Source organism: Manis javanica, chromosome X (genome assembly GCF_040802235.1).
Source record: "Manis javanica isolate MJ-LG chromosome X, MJ_LKY, whole genome shotgun sequence".
NCBI lineage: Eukaryota > Metazoa > Chordata > Mammalia > Pholidota > Manidae > Manis > Manis javanica.
In genome coordinates, this window is record NC_133174.1 from 140,878,019 (window position 1) to 140,896,982 (window position 18,964).

Below are 18,964 nucleotides of genomic sequence, written 5' to 3' on the forward strand. Positions count from 1 at the left end.
AGTAATTAAAATGGGAAAGATCAAGGGTAAGGATAGACTGTCATTAAAAGCAGCCAGAGACATAAATAAGATCACACAGAATGGAAAGCCCATCAGGCTAACATCAGATTTCTCAGCAGAAACCTTACATGCCAGAAGGGAGTGGCATGATGTATTTAATGCCATAAAGCAGAAGGGGCTGGAACCAAGATTACTTTATCTGGCAAGATTATCATTTAAATTTGAAGGAGGGATTAAACAATTTCCAGATAAGCAAAAGCTGAGAGAATTTACCTCCCACAAACCATCTCTACAGTCTATTTTGGAGGGACTGCTATAGATGGAAGTGTTCCTAGGGTTGGATAGCTGTCACCAGAGGTAATAAAACCACAGTAAAGAAAGTAGAACAGCTAATTACTAAGCAAATGCAAAATTAAATTAACTATCCCCAAAGTCAATCAAGGGATAGACATAAAGTACAGACTATGATACCTAATATATAAAGAATGGAGGAGGAAGAAAAAGGAGAAGAAACAGAAAAGAACCTTTAGATTGTGTTTGTAACAGCATATTAAGTGAATAAAGTTAGACTCTTAGATAGTAAGGAAATTAACCTTGAATCTTTGGTAACCATGAATCTAAAGCCTGCAATGGCAAAAAATATATAAGCCCTAAATCTAAATGGACTGAATGCACCAATCAAAAGACATAGAGTCACTGTATGGACAAAAAAACAAGACCCATCTATATGGTGCTTACAGGAAACTTATCTCAAACCCAAAGACATGCACAAACTAAAAGTTAAGGGATGGAAAAAGATATTTCATGCAAACAACAGGGAGAAAAAAGCAGGTGTTGCAGTACTAGAATCAGACAAAATAGACTTGAAAACAAAGGAAGTCACAAGAGATAAAGAAGGACATTACATAATGATAAAGGGCTCAGTCCAACAAGAGGATATAACCATTCTAAATATATATGCACCCAACACAGGAGCACCAGCATATGTGAAACAAATACTAACAGAATTAAAGGAGGAAAGAGAATGCAATGCATTCATTTTAGGAGACTTCAACACACCATTCACTCCAAAGGACGGATGCACCAGACAGAAAATAAGTAAGGACACAGAGGCAATGAACAACACACTAGAACAGATGGACCTAACAGACATCTATAGAACTCTACATCCAAAAGCAATAGGATACATATTCTTCTCAAGTGCACATGGAACATTCTCCAAAATAGACCACATACTAGGCCACAAAAAGAGCCTCAGTAAATTCCAAAAGATTGAAATTCTACTAACCAACTTTTCAGACCACAAAGGTATAAAACTAGAACTAAATTGTACAAAGAAAGCAAAAAGGCCCACAAACACATGGAGGCTTAACAACATGCTCCTACTAAATAAACAATGGATCAATGACCAAATTAAAATAGAGATCAAGGAATATATGGAAACAAATGACAACAACAACACAAAGCCCCAACTTCTGTGGGACGCAGCAAAAGCAGTCTTAAGAGGAAAGTATATAGCAATCCAGGCATATTTAAAGAAGGAAGAACAAACCCAAATGAATAGTCTAATGTCACAATTATCGAAATTGGAAAAAGAAGAACAAATGAGGCCTAAAGTCAGCAGAGGGAGGGACATAATAAAGATCAGAGAAGAAATAAATAAAATTGAGAAGAATAAAACAATAGAAAAAAATCAATGAAACCAAGAGCTGGTTCTTTTAGAAAATAAACAAAAGAGATAAGCCTCTAGCCAAACTTATTAAGAGAAAAAGAGAATCAACACACATCAACAGAATCAGAAACATCACGATGGACCTCACAGAAATACAAATAATTATTAGAGAATACTATGAAAACCTATATGCTAACAAGCTGGAAAACCTAGAAGAAATGGACAACTTCCTAGAAAAATACAACCTTCCAAGACTGACCAAGGAAGAAACACAAAAGTTAAAAACACCAATTACAAGCAAAGAAATTGAAGTGGTAATCAAAAAACTACCCAAGAACAAAACCCCCGGACCAGACGGATTTACCGCAGAGTTTTATCAGACATACAGAGAAGATATAATACCCATTCTCCTTAAAGTTTTCCAAAAAATAGAAGAGGAGGGAATACTCCCAAACTCATTTTTTGAAGCCAACATCACCCTAATACCAAAACTAGGCAAAGACCTCACCAAAAAAGAAAATTACAGACAAATATCCCTGATGAACATAGATGCAAAAATACTCAATAAAATGTTAGCAAACTGAATTCAAAAATACATTGATCAAGTGGGATTTATCCCAGGGATGAAAGGATGGTACAACATTTGAAAATCCATCAACATCATCCACCACATCCACAAAATGAAGGAGAAAAACCACATGATCATCTCCATAGTTGCTGAAAAAGCATTCAAGAAAATACAACATCCATTCATGATAAAAACTCTGAACAAAATGGGTATAGAGGGCAAGTACCTCAACATAATAAAGGCCATATATGATAAGCCCAAAGCCAGCATCATACTGAACAGTGAGAAGCTGAAAGCTTTTCCTCTGAGATCGGGAACAAGACAGGGATGCCCACTCTCCCCACTGTTATTCAACATAGTACTGGAGGTCCTAGCCACGGCAATCAGACAAAACAAAGAAATACAAGGAATCCAAATTGGTAAAGAAGAAGTTAAACTGTCACAATTTGCAGAAGACATGATATTGTACATAAAAAACCCTAAAGACTCCACTCCAAAACTACTAGAACTGATATCAGAATACAGCAAAGTTGCAGGATACAAAATTAACATACAGAAATCGGTGGCTTTCCTATACACTAACAATGAACTAACAGAGAAATCAGGAAAAGAATTGCATTCACAATTGCATCAAAAAGAATGAAATACCTAGGAATAAACCTAACCAAGGAAGTGAAAGACCTATACCCTGAAAACTACAAGACACTCTTAAGAGAAATTAAAGAGGACACTAACAAATGGAAACTCATCCCATGCTCTTGGCTAGGAAGAATTAATATAGTGAAAATGGACATCCTGCCTACAGCAACCTACAGATTTAATGCAATCCCCATCCAAATTACCAACAGCATTCTTCAACGAATTTGAACAAATAGTTCAAAAATTCATATGGAAACACCAAAGACCCCGAATAGCCAAAGCAATCCTGAGAAGGAAGACTAAAGTAGGGGGGAGCTTGCTCCCTGACTTCAAGCTCTACTACAAAGCCACAGTAATCAAGACAGTTGGTACTGGCACAAGAACAGAGCCACAGACCACTGGAACAGAATAGAGACTCCAGACATTAACCCAAACATATATGGTCAATTAATATATGATAAAGGAGCCATGGACATACAATGGGGAAATGACAGTCTCTTCAACAGATGGTGCTGGCAAAACTGGACAGCTACATGTAAGAGAATGAAACCTGATCACTGTCTAACCCCATCCACAAAAGTAAATTCGAAATGGATCAAAGACTTGAATGTAAGTCATGAAACCATAAAACTCTTAGAAAAAAACTTAGGCAAAAATCTCATGGACATAAACATGAGCGACTTCTTCATGAACATATCTCCCCAGGCAAGGGAAACAAAAGCAAAAATGAAAAAGTGGGACTATATCAAGCTGAAAAGCTTCTGTACAACAAAGGACACCATCAATAAGACAAAAATGTACCCTACAGTATGGGAGAATATATTCATAAATGAAAGATCTGTTAAAGGGTTAACATCCAAAATATATAAAGAGCTCACACACCTCAACAAACAAAAAGCAAATAATCCAATTAAAAAATGGGCAGAGGAGCTGAACAGACAGTTCTCCAAAGAAGAAATTCAGATGGCCAACAGACACATGAAAAGATGCTCCACATCGCTAATTATCCGAGAAATGCAAATTAAAACCACAATGAGGTATCACCTCACACCAGTAAGGATGGCCAACATAGAAAAGACTGAACAAGAAATGCTGGCAAGGATGTGGAGAAAGGGGAACCTTCCTACACTGCTGGTGGGAATGTAAATTAGTTCAACCATTGTGGAAAGCAGTATGGAGGTTCCTCAAAATGCTCAAAATAGACTTACCATTTGACCCAGGAATTCCACTTCTAGGAATTTACCCTAAGAATGCAGCAGCCCAGTTTGAAAAAGACAGATGCACCCCTATGTTTATTGCAGCTCTATTTACAATAGCCAAGAAATGGAAGCAACCTAAGTGTCCATCAGTAGATGAATGGATAAAGATGTGGTACATATACACAATGGAATATTACTCAGCCATAAGAAGAAAACAAATCCTACCATTTACAACAACATAGATGGAGCTAGAGGGTATTATGCTCAGTGAAATAAGCCAGGTGGAGAAAGACAAGTACCAAATGATTTCACTCGTATGTGGAGTATAAGAACAAAGAAAAACTGAAGGAACAAAACAGCAGCAGAATCACAGAACCCAAGAATGGACTAAGCATTACCAAAGGGAAGGGGACTGGGGAGGAGGGGTGGGAAGGGAGGGATAAGGGACGGGCATTATGATTACTATGTATAATGTGGGAGGGGGGCACATGGAGGGCTGTGCAACACAGAGAAGTAGTGATTTTACAGCATCTCACTATGCTGATGGGCAGTGACTGTAATGGGGTTTGTGGGGGGGGCTTGGTGAAGGGGGAGTCTAGTAAACATAATGTTCTTCATGTAATTGTAGATTAATGATAACAAAATGAATTTAAAAAATTGGGGAAATGAAAAAAAACAGCACTGCCTTCGTTGTAATCTTAAGGGTCCAAGATACCAGCAGTGATGTCCAGAGCGATAAATAGCAAAACAAGAGGATATTCATTGCAGCTCTCAGTATGAGACACCATACAACTGGTGTACACGAAGCACTCTGTAGCTACCTGGTAGGAGATGCAAGATGTGTGGGAAACTCAGATCATGTCAGGGGATAGTGGATACTGGAAGAAGCAACATGGGAGTGGAAGTTCATGGGCATATGTGAGGCACCACATGAGATTTTCAAGGACTTCGTGATGATAACTTTGCAAAGGGTCAAAGGTCGTATGTAAGCAAATGGGACAATAATGACTACAGTTTCAAATTATTGTTAATATCACCTCATTTGTAGCAACACTCTGACAGAATTCATATTACATGATCATTTCACCCCCATTTTCCTTCTTGTCTATTTACTTGGCTAAGTCTTACTCTTGGATCAATCTAACAAATGTCTAATGTCTACTCCTCAGTGGTGGCCATTGAGAACTTTTGGAGAAAAATGTTGAGGCGGCGTAATCTTTCATGTTTAATAGCACTTGTTTGTTCCTATCACTCTTCTGTTAACCTTCTCTTTGGGTTCTTTGGTTGCCTTGGAAAAAAGATTTGATGTAGCCATGCATCCACCATTTTCCCCTTATGTTCTGTGAGTTACCTTATTTACAGTCCTCTATAGTGATAAAGAACAAGGAACTCTTTTCCTCAGATGTTATATAATATTTATGGGATTTTTTTTACAAGAAATTAGGGGACAAAGGGGGTCATACTGGGTGAGTAACAGGAAATTGATCCATGAACACAGTGGAATAGGCCATTTACTTGTATTCAGATTGGTCATTATCTAGTTTGAGCCTGATTCAGTTTGAGGAGCTTGTTTTATTCTTTTGACAACTTCTTTCCACTTATTTTAAACCTTGCTTTGCAGATAAAATGCTTTGTTTTATTGGACCTCAGACAAAACCCTTCATTTTTAGATCAAGAATGAATTATGTTTAAAGCCATGTGAACCCCAGATTATTTGATTGCTGCTCCTGAAATCTGCCCTATTCTCCATCATTCCCTTAGTATTGCTCTTCAAAATAGCCGTATGGCATAGCTAGAGTCGGGGTTATTACTATCCAGCTTTTATAAAGCATGAAAATGAGATTGAGGTTGTTGAATAGACTTGCCATAGGGCTTACAACTAGTCACAGGCAGATACATGCTTAAAATATACAATGTATTTCCTGTCATATCTTCATGTTTTTATGAACTTGAAATGGGTTTTGAAATTTATATCTACACTAATGTTTTTCCTGATAATCTGTTATTAAATCAATGGTTTGTATCATAATTCAATGAAGAAAATAAAGAAATCACTGACTAATTGTGGGGATGAAGAGTTGGTCTGACCTAGGTTTCCAAATCCTGAAAGTATGCAAGTTCCTCAAGTCTCCTTGTTTATAATTTAAGAGTTGGGGAGCGATTGGCTGAGAGCCAGTTCTAGAAGAGAAATACTCATGTGTATTAGAAGAACAAATGAGTGAGTCTTGAAAAAGGGATAAAACATACACTGGAGAGTCAGGCAGAAGGGAATGGGCGAGTGCGAAGGCCACAAGGAGAAACCAGCAATTCCCAGACATGGGGCAGGTGATCCATGCAGGAGAGTGGCAGGACAGGCGTACTGAGAGAGAAACTTGTAGCCGTCTGACATTGTTCGGTCTGTCTGACTGCAGACGGTATGGAAGCATATGTCGAAGTGGACAGCTGCCCAGAGGAGCCCCAAGTACGGATGAAAAATAGGGAAGAAGAGGAAGCTTACGACGATCTGTACGACTCTGACATGGATGTAGTCAGCTTTGTTGATGACAGTTCTCCCTTTATCCAAATCCGCTCAGTTGCCAAGAGGCATCCTAAAACTTGGGTGCACTATATTGCTGCTGAAGAGGAGGACTGGGACTATGCACCCTCTGTCCTTACCTCCAATGACAGGTAAGTACTTTTGGACTCTTGATACTATCCCTTTCCCATATACAAAAGGTTCTGCCTAGCTGTTCAAAACCCCAAATCCTCAAGCCATGTTAGAGTCGGATACAGGTATGGAATCAATGGTGAGGGCATTAATAAAGCCCTCACCAACGCAGCTAGGCATCGAAGTGCTGGGATTTTTGTCACTCCTTTCACTGATTAAATCATATAAGGGTTTTAGATTTGGATTTTAGCCACCTCTCCTCCACCTACAATTCTCCATCTCAATCTCTCGTCTATTTGTGTCTCATACAGAAGTTATAAAAGTCTCTATTTGAACAATGGTCCTGGGAAGATCGGTAGGAAGTACAAAAAAGTCCGATTTATGGCATACACAGACGAAACTTTTAAGACTCGTGAAGCTATTCAGTATGAATCAGGAATCCTGGGGCCTTTACTTTATGGAGAAGTTGGAGACACACTGTTGGTAAGTTGAGGAAAAGATATAAGGTTGGGTAAGAACATAAGGTCTGGAGGATTTTGAGTATTTAAAAACTTCATAATTCAGCCTTGTCTCCAATGGGCATGATCTTCCAAAAACTATAAATGTTGCACAAATAAATGTGGATTATAAACTTGTTTCAAAATATAAGTACATAGAATACAAATTTAATTCCAGTCATTAAGGCTGCCATTCTTTTGAAACACTCTTTGCTTAGATTTTTATCCCTATCCATTAATTACATAATACAGGATTCAGCCAAAGTTGGTTCATAGTATGTTTTTGGACAGCCTGTGAACTTATAAGGATTTCACATTTTAAAAGAGTTTAAACGTTTTGTAAAGTAAAGAAGAAGGAGAAGAAAGAGAAGGAGGAGAAGAAGGAGAAGGAAGAGATGCAGAAGAGAATAACAAAGAAGAGACAGACAGATATGGCTCACAAATCCTAAGGCCAAACTTACTATCCAGTTCTGTCCAGAAGATGTTTGCTGATCCCTGATATAGGGTATTAAGAATGCTTATGGTGCAAAGAACAGAATACTCAATAAACAGTGGTTTTAAAAAATAGGGCTTTTTCAACAGTAAATTTGGAGACAGACGGTTGCTTGCATTGACTCAGCTGCTCAAGAATGTCATGAAGGATGCTGATTATTACACGGGGAGTGCTGAGAACACCATACACTTGTTACCCAATGCCAGAGGGGGACTCCAACTCTGTGGAGGACAGCAAAGATCATCACTGTGCCAGCCACCGGGAACAGAAGTCCAAACACATCTGCCCATTGAATCTTGGCATTGGAGTCACCAAGGAAAATACAAGGCTGTCAAGTCCTGGATGGAGCAATGCTTTCATCCACATAGAGAACAGACAGCAAGATCAACTCCAAGAGTGTGCATGGGTCAGTCGCTCATGGCTGGCGGGTCTCCCCCTCCAGCCAATGCAGGGCAATTGACCCACACGCACTCTTCTGTGCTGCAGCACAAGGATCCCAACCCCTCCCTCATGGAGTCTGAAATACCAAAAGGTGAAGGCATGCCAGAGGGCCACTGATGCCCGAGCTTAAGCAGAATAAAGGAGCACCCACTGAGACTGAAGCAGGAAAAGGTGGGAAGCCTGACACAGGCAATGTGAGTCCTTATCTCTTGGAAAGGAGGTGTTCCAAGCCCAAGGCCCATTCTTCTGTGGCCAGGTGGGGTCTGAAAGACTGCACAGGAGACTGCCTTTTCCAACACAGAGTTTTGTTAGATATTGCCAAACTGACATTCAACAATTCTGTACCAATTTATACCCTCACCCGGACTGTATGACTACCTTTTTCCCCACATCATTGACAACATATATTAAACTTTCATAAAAATTTCCAGTGTAATGAGCAAAAGATGTACATATTGTCTTCATCTGCATTTCCTTGGTTAGTAATGAAGTTGCATATTGTCTCACATTTGTTAACTACTCATATGACACTTGCTGTGAATTGCCTGCTTATCAATTTTGTCCAGTTTTCTATTAGGATGGTCATCTTTTGCTTTTATATTTGTAAAAGGCTTTATGCATTATGCCACTTGTACTTTACCTCCTTATGGTATCTTTTGTTCTACAAAGATTTTCAGTATAGTCAAGATCTTTTATCAATCTTTTTATTTATTATATTTTTCTGGATATTTTTCATTTATGTTTTCTGCCAAGAAATATCTTCACCACACCCAAGAGATTATAAAAATAGTCTACTATATTTTATTCTTTTACTTTTATACTTTTATTTTTACAATAAGCATTTTAATTGCTCTAGAAGTTACTTTTGGGTATAGCACAGTGTCAAATAGAGATTTCTCCAAATGTCAGCTAATTGGCCCAATCAACCCTTTCTTCACTAACTTAAAAATGCATCCTCTATCATATGGTGAATTGCTAAAACCTATTCCCCTTAATCTGTTACCATGCTGGTTTAATAACTGCAAACTTATAATATGTTTTGATATCTGCAGGGCAATTCTTCCCTCATTTTACTTCATAAAAATTTCAACTAGCTATTCTTGTGTAATTTTTCTTCATAAATTTTATTTACCTATTTTTTAATTATCCAGTAAAAATAATTCAAAAGGCAAAAAAATACAGAGTAAAATGCAAATTTTCCTCTCTTCCAGACTTTCAAGCCCATAGGCTGACAGGCAACCATTGCTGCAGAATTTTTATATTCCTGCCTAGAAATAATATATGTACATACACAAGTGTTAAGTGTATGCATTTTATACAAAGACTGAAGCACTATGTAAATTATTCTGTACCTTGATTTTTAAAAATTTAACAACATATCTTGGATACTATTTAATATCAAGATATATAGATTTACCTCATTCTTTGATTTATGTAAGTTATGCCCTGGACACCTTGCTGAATCCTATTAGGCTTTTCTATTACTGTAAGAATTTGAGAGTTATTTTTTCCTTTCTACATGGAAATTTTCAAACATACCCAGAAGTAGAGAGAATAGTGAAATAAACCTCTTTGTACCCATCACTCAGCTTTAACAATTATTGACAAATGGCTAATCTCATTTCATCCATAAACCAACTAGGCTGAACAGACATGGTCCATCCGGCTCCAGTAATACACGTTCTCCAGGATAGACCAGACATTAGGCTACAAAACAACTCTCAAAATTATATATATATTTGAATATAGATGCAAAAATCCTCCACAACACATTAGTAAACCAAATACAACATTTAAAAAAATTACACACAATAGTTAAGTGAGATTTATCCCAGAAATGCAAGGGTAGTTCAACATATGAAAATTAATGCAACATACCATATTAACTGAATAAAGAACAAAAGGCACATGATCATATAATAGGTGGAGAAAAAGGGTTTGTCAAAATCTATTACCCATTCATGATAGAGAGAACTGTCAATGAACTAACAACAGAAGGCAAGGTCCTTAACTTGATGAAGAACATCTAAGAAAAAGTTATAAATGGTGAAAGACTGAATGTTTCTCACTGAAACTGAGAGCAAGTTAAGAGGTCCACTCTTGTCACTTCTATTTAATATTATACTAGAAGTCAGTGCAATAAGACAAAAGAAAAGGAATTAGAGGCATCTGGATTGGAAAGGAAAAATAATATTGTCTTTATTTGAAGATGATATGGTCTTATATATAGAAAATCCTAAGGAATTCTTTAAAACGCCACTAGAAGTGATAAAAAACTTCAGCAAGGTTGTAAGATACATGATCAATATTAAAAAATAAGTTGTATTTCTATATACAAGCAATGAATAATCTGCAAATGCAATTAAGAAAATTCATTCACTATAACATCAAAAAAATAAAATCATTTGGTATAAATTTCACAAAAATAGGTGCAAGACTTGTACACTACAAACTATGAGTTTCTATGAGTCATTGCTGAGAAAATATAAAGATCTAAATAAATGGAAAGATATATTATGTTCTTGGATTGGAAGAGTCAATTACCATCAAGACTCTTCCAAATATTTCTATAGATTCAGTTCAATCCTTATCAAAATCCCAACTGCCTTTTTTGCAGAAATTGGCAAGGTGACCTTAAAATACAGTTGGAATTTACAAGGACCCCTAATAAAAGAATCCTAAGAAAAAGGAACAAAGTTGGAGGAGTCACACTTTTCAATTTCACAACCTACCACAAAACTACAGTAATCAAGAGTGTGATACTGGCATAAGGATAGGTATACAGATCAGAGGAATACAGCTGAGAGTCTGGAAATAAACCTACATACCTGTGGTCACATGACCTTTCACAAGAGTCCCCAAGACCAATCAATGGGAAAGAATAGTATTTTTTTCTTTTTTCTTTTGTTATCATTAATCTACAATTACATGAAGAACATTATGTTTATTAGGGTCCCTTCACCAAGTCCCCCCCCACAAACCCCATTACAGTCACTGTCTATCAGCATAGTAAGATGCTGTGGAATCACTACTTGTCTTCTCTGTGTTGCACAGCCCTCCCCGTGCCCCCACCACATTATACATGCTAATCGTAATACCCCCTTTCTTCTTCCCCACCCTTATCCCTCCTTTCCCTCCCATTCTCCCCAGTCCCTTTCCCATTGGTAACTGTTAGTCCATTCGTGGGTTCTGTGATTCTGCTGCTGTTTTGTTCCTTCAGTTTTTCTTTGTTCTTATACTCCACATGTGAGTGAAATCATTTGGTACTTGTCTTTCTCCGCTTGGCTTATTTCACTGAGCATAATACCCTCTAGCTCCATCCATGTTGTTGCAAATGGTAGGATTTGTTTTCTTCTTATGGCTGAATAGTATTCTGTTCTGTATATGTACCACCTCTTCTTTATCCATTCAATGGACACTTAGGTTGCTTCCATTTCTTGGCTATTGTAAATAGTGCTGTGATAAAAATAGGGGTGCATCTGTCTTTTTCAAACTGGGCTGCTGCATTCTTAGGGTAAATTCCTAGCAGTGGAATTCCTGGGTGATATGGTATTTCTATTTTCAGCATTTTGAGGAACCTCCATACTGCTTTCCACAATGGTTGAACTAATTTACATTCCCACCAGCAGTGTAGGAAGGTTCCCCTTTCTCCACAACCTCACCAACATTTGTTGTTGTTTGTCTTTTGGCTGGTAGCCATCCTTAGTGCTGTGAGGTGATATCTCATTATGGTTTTAATTTGCATTTCTCTGACGATTAGCAATGTGGAGCATCTTTTCATGTGTCTGTTGTTGGCCATCTGAATTTCTTCTTTGGAGAACTGTCTGTTCAGCTCCTCTGCCCATTTTTTAATTGGATTATTTGTTTTTTGTTTGTTGAGATATGTGAGCTTTTTATATATTTTGGATGTCAAGCCTTTGTCAGATCTGTCTTTGTGAATATATTCTCCCATACTGTAGGGTACCTTTTTGTTTTATTGATGGTGTCCTTTGCTGTACAGAAGCTTTTCAGCTTGATATAGTCCCACTTTTTCATTTTTGCTTTTGTTTCCCTTGCCAGTGGAGATAAGTTCGTGAAAAAGTTGTTCATGTTTATATTCAAGAGAGTTTTGCCTATGTTTTCTTCTGAGAGTTCTATGGTTTCATCACTTACATTCAGGTCTTTGATCCATTTTGAGTTTACTTTTGTGTATGGGGTTAGACAATAATCCAGTTTCATAGAGCTGTCCAATTTTGCCAACACCAGCTGTTGAAGAGGCTGTCATTTCCCCACTGTATATCCATGGCTCCTTTATTGTATATTAATTGACCATATGTGCTTGGTTTAATATCTGGACTCTCTATCTGTCCCACTGGTCTATGAGTCCATTTTTGTGCCAGTACCAAATTGTCTTGATACCTGTCTGAACAATTTTATGAGAAGAATATTTTTAGCTTTATCTAAAGTCAACCCCCTGTAATGTGTATAACAGATAGCTTTTGTTTTCTGGAGGTAGGCAACATTTTCTTGTTGATCCTCATTGTCTTAAGACTTGATCTGATATCTCATTTATATTTTAGATTATATTTAAGAATCAAGCAAGCAGACCATATAACATCTACCCTCATGGAATCAGTGATGTCAGTCCTTTGCATTCAGGGAGGATGCCAAAAGGTAAGTGCTACCTCAATTTTATAGGTCTTACATGCCTACACATATAGATGAAGTTACAGCCTCAATGACAGCTACAGTTATGCTGGTTCTTGACCCAGCTCTTAGGTACTATATAGGTACATTTATCATCCCACCATCCTTAACACTTGAGCTTCCATATGTGTTACATCTATAGACTTTCAAATACACACAAGAAAATGCTAGAATTTGCTTTAAATTATGAGGAAAACTATTCCTTCATATTTATCTGGTTATTTACCATTACCCAGCTTTTCGTGCCTTCCTCTGGTATCACTTCCATTCAAATAACTTCCTTTCAGCATTCTCTGCAGAGAAAATGTACTAGAGCTAAATCTTAGTTTTATTTTATTTGAAATGTCTTTATTTTGCCCTCACTTTTGAAGGATAATTTCACTGGTCATGGAATTCTGGATTGAGAGGGGTTTCTTTTGTATTTTGGCCTTTGTCTGGATTTCACAGAATCATTTTTCCCTCTGCCTCTGATTTTCTTCCTATTTATCCCACTTCGGGTTCACTGATCTTCCTGGATCTGTAAATTTATGCTTTTCACCAAATTTGGAATGATTTTGGTAATTATTTCTTCAAATATTTTTCTACCCTGTTCTCTGTCTCCTTTCCTAGGCTTCTGATGGCATGAATGTTTGACCTTTTGTTAATGCCCTGCATGCCTTAATGTTTTGATCATATTTTTTCTATGCTCTCTCCATCTCTTCTTCAGGTTGCATAGTTTCTATTGATTTAAATTCAAGTTCACTGACCTCAAACTGGACTTTCTGATTCACAGTATATGTACTTCTATTTTTAATGGATAGCTAGATCTTTGTCCTCAAATGAAGTACTAAATTGCACCCCTAGTACTCATATATAAAATGTAATTTCTTATATCTGTGATAGCTAGATAATAATAGTTTTTCAAAATCCTGCCAATCTGGTGGTTGAAAAGTGGCATCTCATTGTTGCTTTAACTCTAATTTCTTTAATATCTTGTCATGTTCACCACCTTTTCACATTTTTATTGGCCATTTGGGTTTCCTCTACTGTGAATTTCCTGTTCCTTTCTCCTTTCATGATTTTTCTGCTGGGTTGTTTACCCTTATTTATCTATCATCCATTTTTTATCTTCTTAGTGTATTTAATTAAAAGCATTTTTTCCTAGTAAACGCATTTAAGGTCATATTTTTTTCTCTGAATATAGTTTTTGGCCACATTCCATACTTTTGATGTCTAGTAATCTCTTTACCTTTAATTGCAGAATAATTCACAGCTTCAGTTTTTACTTGGTATATTGTTTGTTGTTAAATGATTCAGGGCATATCTTTTTCATGGATTGTACCATTTTTTATCAATACAAATATTCTTCTTGGTTCTCTTTTATGCTCCTTAACTTGAATTCTATTTTGCTAATTTTAGTATTGCCACATGTGCTTAACTAGTTTATCTTTTCCATGCTATTATTTTCCCATATTTTCGTTTATTTTGTGTTAGAGCTGGCCCATGTAAACAACATATGTCTGGGATATGTTTTCTTATCCAATATCCACCTTTCAATAGGGGATCTCAGCCTTGTCACATTTGTGTTACTACTGATATGTTTGTATATATTCCACTAATTTTGCATTTTCATTTACAATTAATCTGTTATTCCTTTTATCAGTAGCTTTATTACTTACATATTTTTCCTTTTAGTTGATTGGATTTTATATGTATTCTTTCTATTCTTTAACTTTGGATATTTTTATTTTATCCAAAAAGTACATGCTTAAGACTTCAGAAGGCTGTAAGTCCCATATCTTGCCAATGGGTTTCAGCACTGGGCAAGTTCACTATGGATTCAGTGTGACCAAAGAAATTGACAGCAAAACGTTCTTTGGGGTGAAAAGGTTTATTACCCGGCTTGTTCTCCCAGTGGTAGGTCGAGCACTAGCGTCTCTGCCTCCGCCCAGAGCACTGGGCCGACTCTCTATATAGCACAATAATAGCTTATTGCCTAAAGGTGTGGAAGCGTAGCCTAGCAACAGGCCAGTTACATCATTATGTAGTTTAAGTTCAGTGAGGATCCTGGCCATAGGAACCCCAACTTCCCCACATCCCACTCCCTAGAGGAGTCCATTTTTAAGCATTTCTGTTTTAGATTTTTGGTGATTACCTGTATATCTCAAAATAATTTCATGCTTGAAAACTGCAAGACACTCATGAGAGAAATTAAAGAAGATATCAATAAATGGAAACACATCCCATGCTCATGAATAGGAAGAATTAATATTGTCAAAATGGCCATCCTGCCTAAAGCAATCTACAGATTCAATGCAATCCCTATCAAAATACCAACAGCATTCTTCAATGAACTAGAGAAAATAGTTCTAAAATTCATATGGAACCACAAAAGACCCCAAATAGCCAAAAGCAATCCTGAGAAGGAAGAACAAAGCTGGGGGGATTATACTCCCTGACTTCAAGCTCTGCTACAAAGCCACAGTAATCAAGACAATTTGGTACTGGCACAACAGACCCATAGACCAGTGGAACAGACTAGAGAGCCCAGATATTAACCCAAGCATATATGGTCAATTAATATATGACAAAGGAGCCATGGACATACAATGGGGAAATGACAGCCTCTTCAACAGTTGGTGTTGGCAAAAATGGACAGCTACATGTAAGAGAATGAAACTGGATCACTGTCTAACTCCATACACAAAAGTAAACTCAAAATGGATCAAAGACATGAATGTAAGTCATGAAGCCATAAAACTCCTAGAAGAAAACACAGGCAAAACTCTCTTGGACATAAACATGAGCAAATCCTTCATGAACATATCTCCCTGGGTCAGGTAAACAAAATAAAAAATGACCAAGTGGGACTACATCAAACTAAAAAGCTTCTGTACAGCAAAGGACACCATCAACAGAACAAAAAGGCATCCTACAGTATGGGAGAATATATTCATAAGTGACATATCTGATAAAGGGTTGACATCCAAAATATATAAAGAACTCAACAAACAAAAAGCAAATAAGCCAATTAAAAAATGGGGAGGAGCTGAACAGACAGTTCTCCAAAGAAGAAATTCAGATGGCCAACAGGCACATGAAAAGACACTCCACATTGCTAATCATCAGAGAAATGCAAATTAAAATCACAGTGAGATATCACCTCACAGCAGTAAGGATGGCCAACATCGAAAAGACTAGGAACAACAAATGCTGGTGAGGATGTGGAGAAAGGGGTACCCTCCTTCACTGCTGGTGGGAATGTAAGGTAGTTCAACCATTGGGGAAAGCAATATGGAGGTTCCTCAAAAAACTAAAAATAGAAATGCCATTTCACCCAGGAATCCCACACCTTGGAATTTACCCAAAGAATACAACTTCTCAGATTCAAAAAGACATATGCACCCCTGTGTTTATCAATGCACTTTTTACAATAGCCAAGATATGGAAGCAACCTAAGTGTCCATTGAATGGATAAAGAAGAGGTGGTATACATACAGAACGGAATACTATTCAGCCATAAGAAAGAAACAAATCTTACCATTTGCAACAAGATGGGTGGAGCTTGAGGACATTATACTCAGTGAAATAAGCCAGGCAGAGAAAGACAAGTGCCAAAAGATTTCACTCATTTGTGGAGTATAACAATGGGCAGAGTTGTGGGCTGTGTGGCTTGTGATCAGCCAGGAGCCCTCCCCTATAGTTGTCTGCACTGACAGTTGGGCTGTCTATCGGGGATTGACCCTGTGGCTACCAACCTGGTACCATGCCAACTGGCATTTTCTTCCTGTAGGTTCCCCAACCATAGGCCAGGCTTAGCTTAGTAGGGATGAAGGAGAGCTTAGAATGGTCTTATAAAGCTGAAATTTTGACTTAACCTGGATCTTCAGGTATCAAACAAACCCAAAATTGAGTTTTAATTACCAAAATCAGACAGTTCTTGTCTTGGGGACCTGTTAGCCTGAAGGCAAGTCTCAATTCTTGCTCCCTTTCCTCCCAGGGGTCAGATACGACACCTCTTGATACCATATGTAAGTTAAAACTTCAGTGTGTGGTCCTTTGGCATATATTCACATGTGAAATCCTCATAGTCAACTGGACTATCAACTGTAGCTTACCACTCTGGCTTTGATGTCTCTATTTTTTTAAGCCCTTTGGATTTTATTTTTCTTTATATATTTTCAGCTACGTATTTTAAATGTTCAAAAAGCACTATTAGTTATTTTTTCTGTGTATTTGTAATAGTGGGTAGACCTGCCCATTTCAACTCAAACTAACATGCTAGCAAAAATCCCCTGGACCCATTTTTATTATAAAATAATTAGGTATTAAACTTACAATAAATGCAAATTTAATTTCCATTTATTGAGAAATTTCATACACACATAAAGATTTGTAGAGCCCTTCAAAAACAAAAAGATTACCGATATGTGGCTTATTACACTCTAATTGAGCTATTTTGGGGTTTGGGTGTGGGCAGGTGTGAAACATTTGAAAGATATGCCAATTCTACCAGGAGAGATATTCAAATATAAATGGACAGTGACTGTAGAAGATGGGCCAACTAAATCAGATCCTCGATGCCTAACCCGATACTACTCAAGCTTCTTTAATCCAGAGAGAGATTTAGCTTCTGGACTCATTGGCCCTCTCCTCATCTGCTACAAAGAATCTGTAGATCAAAGAGGAAACCAGGTGAGTTCTTTTCCCAAGTGCTGGGTTTGAAGCTAAACATGAAATGATGATGCATATGAACTTCCAGGTAACATTTCCCACACCCATTCAGTGTATGTCCCCCTACAGTCTGCGGAAAATACAGTAGTCTGCAATATTGACCAATAAAAGAAATGAGCTGGGCTTCCCACAGCTATTATTGAATTTGGGTTTGGTGCAATGAAATTGCCTGCTGCATGGATAGAGAGCCTAAGCCCTATATTCCTCTACAATTATGCTCTCTGTAGGTGATTTGCCTATTTTTAGATCCTCAATTATCACCTATTTTTAGATGACCCACAAATTTATATCACAGCCTAGACTCGTCCCTTGCACGTCTCATCCTGGGTAACTCAAAGATACCTCAAAATTAACATATTTGCAGCATCTAGCAGATTGCACAGTATTTAGCAGGAGTAAAAATAAATATCTGTTCAGCAAAATATAGGTGAAAATATAAACTGTTTCAGAATATCGTTAGAATTTGGAGCAATTTTGCTGCTTTAAAAAATAAAGTTAAATTCTTTAAATTAGAAAAGCCTGGTTTTTCATAAAAACTCATTGCTTGGCTCCAGAATAATTCATTGCCATATTGCTGAGGCTTGACTACATGTCCATTTGGTTATTAATGATACATAGGATTCCTACTAATCTGAAAATATTTCACTGGTTTAGAGAATAAAGCCTATGAACATTAGTACAGGTAAAACATGTAGCACACAAACCCAGAGAGGAAGAAATTTCCCTAAGTACCTCTCCTGGGGAATTTTTCTGAATTACAGTTTTTCCCCCAGTTTTGGGGGTGAGCACTGAAACGTACCTCTGTATTCTCCAATCTCCTCGCCTCAGCAGTTTGGTTTCTGTAGTGAAAGGTTATGCAAAATGTAGTTTAAACATACTAGTGAAGTTTACAACATTAAATCTTAGCAGATTCAATTAGCAAGTGACTAACTGGTTCATATACAATCTGCTCTTCTGAAAAAAATTTTAATCTTTTGAAACAAAACTTAAGGTATTAGTGTTAGTTAATATTTTGTGGTTCATCTTAGCTTTGTTCTTTGATTTCTGTTTTCTGTTTTTAATTTTTAATCTTACTCGACTAAGTTGTTTAAGAAAGACACTGAATAATCCCTTGGGTCTTTGAAGGCTGAAAACCCTCTAATTTGGTCATGGAGAGAATGAGGCTCCAGACTACCAAATTATCAGCCAGCATACGGCCTTGGGTCCAGAATAAACCAAGTTTAATGGGTTTGTCCCCCCTCGTGCCCTGAGGACACATTTGCTGTAAACATACGCTCATTGCTCCCAGCACCCACTCCCACTTGCAGGCCCTAGTGTGTGCCATAATAGTGACCCTAGGGAGAAATGGAACTGAACCTAAGAAAGGATTATAGACATATCACCTACATCATAGACTGCTAATTCCTCCC

At 37.4% G+C, this 18,964-nt stretch overlaps 1 protein-coding gene across 3 annotated transcripts in view; it reads left to right on the plus strand.

Moving 5' to 3' along the window:
• Window positions 1–18,964, plus strand: part of F8 (coagulation factor VIII) — a 129,485-nt gene that overhangs the window by 36,670 nt on the left and 73,851 nt on the right. For all 3 annotated transcript variants that reach the window (XM_017650949.3, XM_017650950.3, XM_037025054.2), the window contains 4 exons: window positions 6,490–6,745; window positions 7,037–7,208; window positions 12,716–12,809; window positions 17,302–17,516. In XM_017650949.3, coding sequence (XP_017506438.3) covers window positions 6,490–6,745; window positions 7,037–7,208; window positions 12,716–12,809; window positions 17,302–17,516 — 737 coding nt within the window. The remainder of the gene's footprint in view (window positions 1–6,489; window positions 6,746–7,036; window positions 7,209–12,715; window positions 12,810–17,301; window positions 17,517–18,964) is intronic.